Source organism: Trachymyrmex septentrionalis, unplaced genomic scaffold (assembly GCF_001594115.1).
Source record: "Trachymyrmex septentrionalis isolate Tsep2-gDNA-1 unplaced genomic scaffold, Tsep1.0 scaffold81, whole genome shotgun sequence".
Lineage (NCBI taxonomy): Eukaryota > Metazoa > Arthropoda > Insecta > Hymenoptera > Formicidae > Trachymyrmex > Trachymyrmex septentrionalis.
Window position 1 is genome coordinate 1761251 of NW_017305997.1, and position 10314 is coordinate 1771564.

The 10314-nt window shown below is 29.3% G+C and overlaps 2 protein-coding genes across 2 annotated transcripts; both read right to left on the reverse strand.

Annotated features, from left to right (window-relative positions):
- Positions 1-2297: 2297 nt before the first annotated feature.
- On the reverse strand, positions 2298-4867 carry LOC108754830 (UDP-glucuronosyltransferase 1-9-like). Its single transcript, XM_018497453.1, has 5 exons — positions 4329-4867; positions 3771-4141; positions 3431-3653; positions 3127-3346; positions 2298-2583 (listed from the first exon to the last, which is right to left on the reverse strand). Exons 1-5 carry the CDS (start codon positions 4804-4806, stop codon positions 2298-2300), a joined length of 1578 nt encoding a protein of 525 aa, XP_018352955.1. The 5' UTR covers positions 4807-4867.
- A 2615-nt stretch (positions 4868-7482) lies between these two features.
- On the reverse strand, positions 7483-9656 carry LOC108754842 (UDP-glucuronosyltransferase 3A1-like). The gene is made up of 5 exons (XM_018497466.1): positions 9142-9656; positions 8662-9032; positions 8246-8468; positions 7923-8142; positions 7483-7804 (listed from the first exon to the last, which is right to left on the reverse strand). The coding sequence occupies exons 1-5, from the start codon at positions 9647-9649 to the stop codon at positions 7528-7530; spliced, it is 1599 nt and encodes a 532-aa protein (XP_018352968.1). The 5' UTR covers positions 9650-9656; the 3' UTR covers positions 7483-7527.
- Positions 9657-10314: the final 658 nt, after the last annotated feature.

The following is a 10314-nucleotide window of genomic DNA, read 5'->3' on the forward strand; positions in this document are numbered from 1 at the left end:
TCATCTCGTATGTATCACGTCGTAGTTGCGTAGACGCTACGTGCGGACGGTGGTATAGTAATCTACTTCACACGAAGTTTCAACCAAGCTCGAGTTAAGTCGGCCGTGTCGAGTAAGCCCCCCCGGTGTTACCATGGCTGATGAGTCCGGGACACTTTAGGGTACGGTTACCGAAAGACGACACGTTCTCTCGCATCAAGATAGAAAGTCACTCCGCTGACTTCGGTACAGCGTATCGGCGATCACTTCTTGATACCGGCTTTCCGGACTCCAATTATATCGTTGATAGCGTCAGGATTTTCGTTTGTCACGCAAAACTGATATTCCATTTATTTTAACAAAAGGTTGAATTTGATTTTAAACACTGGGCACTACTTAATTCTTTTTTTTTTTTTTTTAATGAAAATTTGCATTTTATAAATTTGATTATTCTTAGATTTATTTTGAAATCTCTTTTCTTTTGTAACATGAAATACTATAAGTCTATATTTAATGCGAAGTTAGTAATAGTTTTGTCGAGAATTAAATAATAGTTTTTTGAACTTTAGGATTTTAGAGATACATACGTATATTTCTGACTGGCAGTGAATTATTAATTATTACAGAATTGGGATTAAAAATTTCATTTAGAAAGCATTAATTATTTGTGTATTTTGAGTCTTAGACTGTGCAATTTGCTGTAAGTAGATCTATGTGTTGTTTCTGATAAAGTTTTACATATGTAGGTATTATTAATATGGAGCTGAATTAGTTAACTCCATATAGTCTCATGTTCTACATTTTATATGCGTTACTAGAAGTGCGATAATCATATAACTTTGTGTCATACCACTAGTTAACTTACAAGGCTTAGAACTGAGGAGAGTATGTACTTCGTAAATGCGCGCTTTGGTACTACATAATGAACTTTTAGTGGTCATACAGTTTAACGTTAATGATATCTTACAATGAAACTTTAATATGCCCCTACATTACTTTAAATCTTCGTATATTTTTATTATTTATTTTTCTGAAAGATTTTTAATCAATAAAAATGTAGTTTTTTTATACAATATGTTGTATCGCTTACTGCTATTGTATAGCAATAACAGATCTGTTTCCAATCTCACGTACAAGAATGTTAAATCAGTGTCCCAAAATATATTTGTACCGCCGCGATCGATTAAATTATATGGAACAATATATTAGATACTATCTTCAGCATAACATACGCGTATTTTTATATCTGATTTAAATATGTACTTGTTCTATTCTAAACTATTGAAGAAGTAAAAAAAATTAATATATTTACATCTTTCCAATGTGTTTATTAAAGCTTTGATATTCATTACTGTGTATATATGTAATTGTAATATGATATTTTGTTTTTCATAATAATTCAGCTAAATATTGTTTACAATAAATTTGTTTATTTAAATTATATCGCACAATTGTTATATATGTATACATTGAATTTGTGTTTAATTTTAATATTGCTGACAAAGAAATACTAACGATATTTGTCACAATATTTTCAACTTTTTAAAGTTCCTTTTATTTAATTGTTACGGATTAAAATTAATTAACCTTTAATTAGTCGCGCGGAGTCACCGCGACTCAAAGTCATTTTATTTTCGTAGTACTTTAATATAACTTTGTAGCTTAAAATAAAAAGTATATATATATTTTTTATTATATTGTTATTTTTTTTTTCATTTTATTTTGTAAGTAATTAGCGACCGCGATGTGAGTATTTTCGCGCAATTACATAAAAAGTTAAAATATAATTAAAGGAAAAATCATATTACTTTTTTCTAATTTTAAAATTTGTCAGTAAAAAAATTAAAGAGGGAACTCGAGAATGACATTAATATCTTGACAGCTTTTATAAATGTGATAAAATTATATGAAATAATTTTACTTTTTGATTTAATTATTATGTGTATTAAATATGATAATTTAAAAAATGCACTCAAGTTAATATTATAATTAAAATTTTTATTATTAGAACGATATATTATATATAAGTTTATATTATTATTAGCAAATACGGAGTGATTTAATATTGCGTTGTATTATAGAACAGTTGATTTATTAATGTCGTTTTAAAATAAGTTTACATTTTCTCATTATGATAGTATTGCTAATTTAACACAATCTTGAAACTAAAAACAAATAAAAATTGGAATAATAACTAAATTGAAATACAAGCGATTTAATATTTTTTAGAAATAACAAAGAAATTTTTATTTATGATTTACAACAAACAAAAATTGTTTATTTTGAATTATAATAATATTTTTTTACATTGAAAAATTTCAAGATTTGCGATAGGAATAAAGTGCAGTATTGTTTAAGATAATACGTATAATCTGGATGATAATCAATGCAATTATACATTCTATTACAAATAATACTATGGCGAACAATGCAATAATATCCATATCGTAACGTTGATACCATGGTTTATCGCTGTCACTAAATCGAAGATGATTTGCTTCTTTGTGACGCATTACATATTCTATCCACCATATTACATTCTCAGTGCTGTTATATGGTTGATCCTTGGAGAGAGAACTTACACGCATCATTTTTTCTTTGTAACTACAAAATAAATTAATAAATTATTTGTATCAGTTTTATTACATTTATGTATTATGTAAAAATTTTATATTAATTTAATACTAAAACAAAAACTGATTGTAAAATATAACTTATTTTAACGCATCTCTCTCTCTCTCTCTCTCTCTCTCTCTCTCTCTCTCTCTCTCTCTCACGCTGACTGTCAAAGGAGTTTTGACAAATATAATCGCCATTTTATTATGATATTTACTTTCATATGAACAAAATAACAAATATGTGAACAAGATATCTAATTTATTGTAAAATATATTCATTATATGTTACAACTTTTGAATATGATATCATAATATAAACATAAACGAATGATCATACAGTAAGAGATTACTGTGTGTATACGTGTATATATATTTGTATGTACATGGCGTATGACAATTCATTTATATTACAAATGTATGTTTGAAAATTATATTGAAATTTACAAACTAGCCTGTTAATCGTAATTGAATGAAAATTTGCGTGTCAAATATTTGACGTAACCATTAATGTATTATGTATATATAATACCTTTTATCGTTGAGGATTTGATGAATAGCATTATTAAGACGATTTTGAGTTAATTCATTTAATTTAATACTTATTGCGACGCCCAACGAGACCAATCGCCGAACTCGATTTTCTTGTTCGGACATACTCGGAATTCCTAAAAGTGGAACTGCATAATGGACAGCTTCGTCGGTACTTTGGGCTCCCCCTTGATAAATAAACAGCTTGATGTTCGGATGAGCTGCACAAACGAGATAATTAGCGCCGCGTGTCGTATAAATGGACTATTGATCGTGAAGTAATGACTTCACACTTTTAATTTTACCGAGTACGCTTTGCTGTAAAAACCATTTTGAGATAAATGCATTATCGAGCTTTCCCGGTAACTCATCGCACTCGAATTTCCAAACTATTTTATAAGGTAACTTCGAAAACACTTCAACGAAGTTCCTCAGCGTTTTTTTCGGTAAAGTGTGGCAGGTGGTAACAGTTCCAAGACTCACGTAAATAAATCCTTCCATTGCGTTATCTAGGAATTGTCCTAAGTCCTTGTCACCAGATTTAAATTCATTACGCATGTTTATTACGAAATAATGGAAGTTAATAATAGACAAACAATTTCGATATAATGTTTAAAAAAATATTTATTTTTTAAATTTATATACTTTTGGTAAAGATGGTGGCGTTTTCTGTATGTGGATACCATAAAAAAATACTGCATTTGACTGCTCGGGTCTAGGATATGTGAGTACTGGATTCTCGTTAACTAATAGCAAACTCATATTCTTTATTATATCGACGATGTATGGTGCATCGTTTCCAAAACATTTTTTAACGATTTCTTGTTCCATCGTTATAAAATCATTAATCCAATAATGGATAAAACCCCACGTTTCGATAAAGTTCCACAGTCTTTGCCAAATCGACGGATTTTCCTCAGTTAGCTCATTTATTTCCCAATTTGACAAATGAGATGGGTGTAAAGGACTGCCAAAAACATATCGATGATAATTGTGTATGCCCATGGATATAATTCCTAGATAATCGATTAATCGATATCAGTTCTTTTTTCCACTATACATTTCGAGTATCTTTTAAGAGAAAAGATCAATACTTTTACGCTTAGAGCAATACATTCCTCAAAATATTGACGGTTAGGTTTCTTTTTATAATATGTTATTTACAAGCTATCTTATATACGTTACCTGCAGAAATCATCTTACCTATAAGAGGCGCGTTAAATCTATACGACATAATAGATAATGACGGATAAGCTATTGACTCTAGAATAACCGCGTCGAACTTTTCATTGCTATTACTATGATAAAGTTTTTTCAATTTTGGGTTATCAAATATGATTATGCTCATTTTATATGTTAATGTCCATCCGAACTTGAGTAAGTCGGTTATTGATACTTGTCGTTGTACGTTTTCTTTATATTGTTTTATCAAGTAATCTAAAGGCGGCAATTCTATTTCTGTATAGTTTGTTAATGTCGAATCTTTTATCGATTGTGGAGTTACTACAACCAGTTCGTGTCCGCGTCTGTTTAAGGCTAAACACAACGACTGGAAAACTAGTTGATGACTATAAAGAGGTGTAGGTATAATTACAAGTATTCTTCCGGCATTTGTTATATTATTCGCCAATAAAAACCACAAAGATAAAACAATAAACATTTTACAAGTAATCTTCAACATTTTGCCACTAATTCGCGAATGCCTTTTTGAAGCAGACTGATTTATAGAAATTACGAGTTACTTGCATGAAGTTTAAAATATTATCAAGTTAGTTATCACGGTTTATTTATATTAATGATATCCATAAGAATGATCGACATTATGAAAGAATTGTGAAGCAAGCGTCTTTCTGGGTGGGTAATATACATTATGTATATTATTTAAATGTAATTATCTTAATATATGTATTGTATTTAAATATATGTATCTAGAATGTGCTTATATATAGAAGAAAAGCCCCTATTATGAGATACCGAGTTTACTTTGAGTAAATGTTAGAATTAATCTATGAGCAGAATTTAAAAAAATAATAGGTCATTTGGAGAGAAATTTAATAAGCTGTAACATAATGTTATATAAAATTTAATTCAAATTTTATTTTTTTTTTTGAAAATTAAGGAAATGTAAAAAGTGAGCAAATCGTTAAGTCAAAAAATTGTGCTTCTAATATAAGATGTCCCGAGAAATCAATAGTAAAACGTAAAGTATATCAGTATTGCAATTAAAAAACTTCATTTAATGTTTCTAGAATACAAACAAACACAGCCAGTGTGCGCAAAAAATGAGCATGCGATAGAAGATTGTATCCAGAACTCATCTTCAGGTAGTTCGAATCAGAAATAGGCACTCGACGTTCTGGTTGTTCTTTTTATTATTGTACAATAACATTTGTACTTTAGCAACGATTTTCACTACGACATAGGAGTATGGGTTATTTTATATTAGAAATACCCTGAGTATCTCATATTACGATTTTCACGTCTTACGGTTTTACGAGCATCAAATCTAACCTTTTCAATTAAGCAATTCAACATATCTCGTATTTTTCTATTAGTATGACCTTATTCTATCACTACATGAAGAATTTATTGTCAAATATTTATTTATTAAATAATAAACAAGATTTAATAGCTCATCTCAATAAAACTTGAAGATATCCACATTCTAAAATTATTTTTTACAATGACACAGGCACGATCTAATAATGAACTTTCTACTAAATAGTTTTCAATCCAAGACTAATAAATTTATGGTAGAACCAATAGATAGTGTTTATTAGTTTAGCAGAAACGCCGCTATCTTATATTAGGCGCTTATCTCATAATAAGGGGGCTTTCCTCTAAGATAATAATAATAAAACATATAACAGTAATAAAGCTCATTACATTTAAAAAACGAGATAAAGAAAAAAGACTATGAGCCAAGAATTCTATCGTTATAGGAGTTAAAACGTTGATAGATAAACAATGGTATCCTTTTAGATAAAAATATTGTAAACTTTAATAAAATGTGCTAGCTACAAATAACAAACGGTTTGATCGGATTATTATCAATGTTAACATATAAATTAATCAGAAGAGAGAGAGGGGGGGAGGGAGAGAGAGAGAGAGAGAGAGAGAGATGAAACAAATATAAAAATGTAAAAATACTTCGCTCTCTCTAACTAACGCTGGTATCAAAACACCTAAGAAAAGAGATATGGTTTTCACTCTCATCGCATTGTCTCTATTTTATAATTAATTTTCTTTAAACATATTTTAATTATTTTTGACTTAGAAATGTTGACTTACATTAAAGATCACAATTCAAGTTAATTAATTATTGATACCAAATTTGAACAATGCGTCGACAAACTCCAAGTTACAATTTAACTGCCAGCAGGACTAAAGTGCGTTTCAATTATTGTTACTAGCGTTAGTTAGAGAAAGCGAAGTATTTTTATATTTTTATATTATATTTGTTTTATTGTTTTAATGATTAATTTATATTAATTATGATAATTTATATTAATTATTGATAATGATTCGATCGTGATCGAAACGTTTGTTATTTAGCTAGCACATTTTATTAAAGTTTACAATATTTTTAACTAAAGGATATCATTGTTTATTTACTAACGTTTTAACTTCTAAATTATAAAGATACAATTTTTGACTCGTAACCCTTTTTCTTTATCTCGTTTTTAAATAATAATAAATATTTTCAATTTGATGTTTAATTGTACTTTCACATCTGATGGAAAAATACATGCGCAGTGCGTTATGTGTATTATATTCTTTTTGTCATTTACGTGTTATCTAAAACTTGTAATCAAGATACTGATTACCGTTTTGTGAGATAAAACAATGCTACATATACTATTATATATAAACACAATACATATAGTCGCGAAATTAATTGTTTCGGACATTACGCCATTATATGTATGTCAATATATAAATTTTTCAAACCATAATTATTCAAATGTTAAGAGTTATAGTTCCACGCACACATTATGGTACTGATAGTTTCACAATTGTTGTCTAAATATAAATATAAACTAATATTATATAAATTAGTGCGTAAAACGTCCGTAAAATCACATTTTTTAATTTGCACAATAAAGTTTAAAGAAATCATTAATATAATAGCACTGTCTGACAATTAATTTCGTGACTGTATATTGAATGATGCTTTATTGTTATTAAATACTTTACAAAATATTTTATTTTAATTATAACTTATATAATATAACTTATAATTATAACTTTTATTTAAAAAATTATATGATATAATTTGAAATGATCTTAGAAACTATACATGAAGATAAAAATTTTCAAGATAATTTAATGTAATCATTGTTAGCATAAAGCAGGAATTAATAACGTTACTATATTCTAACGATAAGAACTGATAATAAAACTACCATAGAGAATGCGATATTATTCGTAAGTGAAGTCGTAAAATCAGAAGTAGTGCCCATATAGAAATAAGGAATACAATAAATAGTAGTATGGCGAGAAATCCGATGATGTCCCAGTCATATCGTTGATACCATGGGTCATCGCAAAGATTATTTCGTAAGAAAGGCGTTCCATTTTGACGTATCACGTACTCAATCCATTGTACTGCATGTTGAAGATTATCATACGGTGAATCCCTAAAAATTTTACTCCAACGTTGCATCCGATCTTTGTAACTGAAAATAAAGAATAATATTGTTACATTTTAAGACATAAAACTCTTATGTTTATATTAATATAAATACAAACAGAATGAGTTTATTAATTTGTGATTTACGCGGTATAATATAGTACCTCGCGTTGTTTATAACTTCATGTACAGAGGCTTTAACGGTTTCTTTCGAGATAGTATCAATTTGAAGATGAACTCCAATACCTAGTCGTACTATATTTCTCACTTGATATGTTTGATCCCACATAATGGGAAATCCTATGAGTGGAATCCCGTAATAAAGAGCTTCTTCAGTACTCTGAAGACCACCTTGATAAATAAATAACTTGATATTTGGATGAGCTACAAGTGAAAAGAATGCAAATTGCATGGATTAAAATTATTTCTAAGATAGAGACATAAAAAAATGATTAAACATATAAGATATTTGTATCTATGATTTTACCGAGAATAGTTTGCTGGGAAAACCATTGCAACGTTAGTATATTTTTATATTTCTTAGGTAATAGATCAGGATTCAATTTCCAAACAATTTTGTATGGTAAAGTGGAGAATCCGTCAACGAAGGCTTCAAGCGTATTGTTTGGTAATTCCTCCCAATTAACATTGCTTCCAAGACTGACGTAAATAAATCCTTCCTTCGCATCGTCAAGAAACTGTTTTACATTCTAGTGAACATAACGAGACTAATGGTTATGTAAATGCACAACACAGAGCTATTACATCTCATTTGAGCAGATTGGAAAAAATAATATGTGTGTGTGTATATATATATATATATATATATAAAAAAAAAAATATATATATATATATATTTATATAAGCATGTATGTCTGTAGATATATGTATATATAAATGTACTTTTGGCAAAGTATCCAGTCCTTTTGCAATATGAGAACCATAGTAATATATAACATTTGGTTGTTCGGGTTTGCCATGCACAAACGCTAGATGTCTGTTTACGAGGAATATACTCATATTTCTTGTTATGTCGTTGATATGTGGTAGATCTTCTCCTAAGTACTTCTTCGCGATCGCATCCTCTATAGCAACATGTTCGTTCGTCCAGGAATACATTTGCTTCCACACTTCATAAAAGTTGACAAGTCTCTTCCAAAATGACATGTTTTTTTCATTTGGCTTATTAATTTGCCAATTTGAAATATGCGATGGGAGAATCAGGGATCCAAACGTATAGCGCAAATGATTGAATACATCCAAGCTTGAAATACCTATTTGTCATGTTACCTTTTATTATCTCAATACGAATAATTGTTCGAAATTAAATGAATTTAATTTTTTATAATTTACTTGTTAAAATAGTAGATGGTTTTTTGTTACCTATAAGAGGAGCATTAAATCTGTACGCGAAAGCATTCAGCGAAATTGTTGGACCCTGCGCTATAATAACCGCGTCAAAGTGTTCATTGCTGTCAGCTGCGTATAACTTTTTCACTTCTGGATTTTTAAAAACCTCCTGATTCAGGATATGTACCACATACCATACATTTCGTTCTACTTCTAGAAACGGTAAATTAAGACTCGCCGTGGTAAGACGGACATTTGAATCGAAATATGGTATCGATTTATATTCAGGAAAGCCTTTATAAAAGTAGTTTATGTCAATTTCTGTGTAATTAGTTAAAGAAGAATTTTGTATTGGATTTGTAGTGACCGACACAATCTCGTGACCTTGTTTATGCAATTCTAAGCATAGACCACGATAAGATATTTGATGACTGTATGACGGTATATTTGATATAACTAATATCCTTTTGGCATATGTCACATTATACTGTACTATCACACAGAATGTAATTATTAAGAATGTACACACTTTAGTCCACATTCTTCCAACAATGTTCAGCAAATAGTACTGTCAATGATGTAAATCGCGCTTATATTATCTATGCAAAAAACTAAATTATTTATGAGATAAAATAGTACAATAAGAATCATTTGAAATGCGCATAAAATGCATTTTTAAATAAAACTATTAAGGCTCCTGACTAGTTGCGGCGGCCATGTTGGAATTGTGACGTCAGAAACGAGAAATACGTTAATTTATGATGCATGCCATTTGTAAGTAAAGACAATTTGAATAAAACGAAATGACGAGATTACTTTAAAATACTTGTAAAAATCGATGAAAACAGTCCTTTCCTCTCTTGACAGTCAGTAAATGGCCGTGTAAAAGGCACGTAAAGTGAGCCTATATTTGGGCAGAAACACAAGGTCTGACCGCTGTTGAAACGAGTAAAATATACGCTTTTACATATAAAATTCTAAGATAACTTTAGTTTTCATCAATAATAACGACTTTGATAAATACGAGACAAGTCACATTTTCACAATTAAGTAAATAATAACAAAATGGCATGCAACATAAATTTCGTCATTTTTCCACGCTTATAAGTTCAGCCATTTATTGTGGCGAGGCGCTGTAACGTACATCTGATTCTGTGCCGCTGATTGAGTAGTCAGGGATCTTGATTCAAGTATCTGATGATTCAT

Bases quoted from the DNA above. Each gene is read 5' to 3' on its own strand.
- LOC108754830 (XM_018497453.1), bottom strand. From the start codon at position 4,806: ATGTTGAAGATTACTTGTAAAATGTTTATTGTTTTATCTTTGTGGTTT. The intron at 3,654-3,770 runs GTATATAAATTT...TCTGGTGACAAG, and splicing joins CGCCACCATCTTTACCAAAA to GACTTAGGACAATTCCTAGA. The intron at 3,347-3,430 runs GTAAAATTAAAA...TCGTTTGTGCAG, and splicing joins TTTACAGCAAAGCGTACTCG to CTCATCCGAACATCAAGCTG.
- LOC108754842 (XM_018497466.1), bottom strand. From the start codon at position 9,649: ATGTGGACTAAAGTGTGTACATTCTTAATAATTACATTCTGTGTGATA. The intron at 9,033-9,141 runs GTAACAAAAAAC...CATGACAAATAG, and splicing joins ATTTAATGCTCCTCTTATAG to GTATTTCAAGCTTGGATGTA. The intron at 8,143-8,245 runs GTAAAATCATAG...TTTCACTTGTAG, and splicing joins TTCCCAGCAAACTATTCTCG to CTCATCCAAATATCAAGTTA.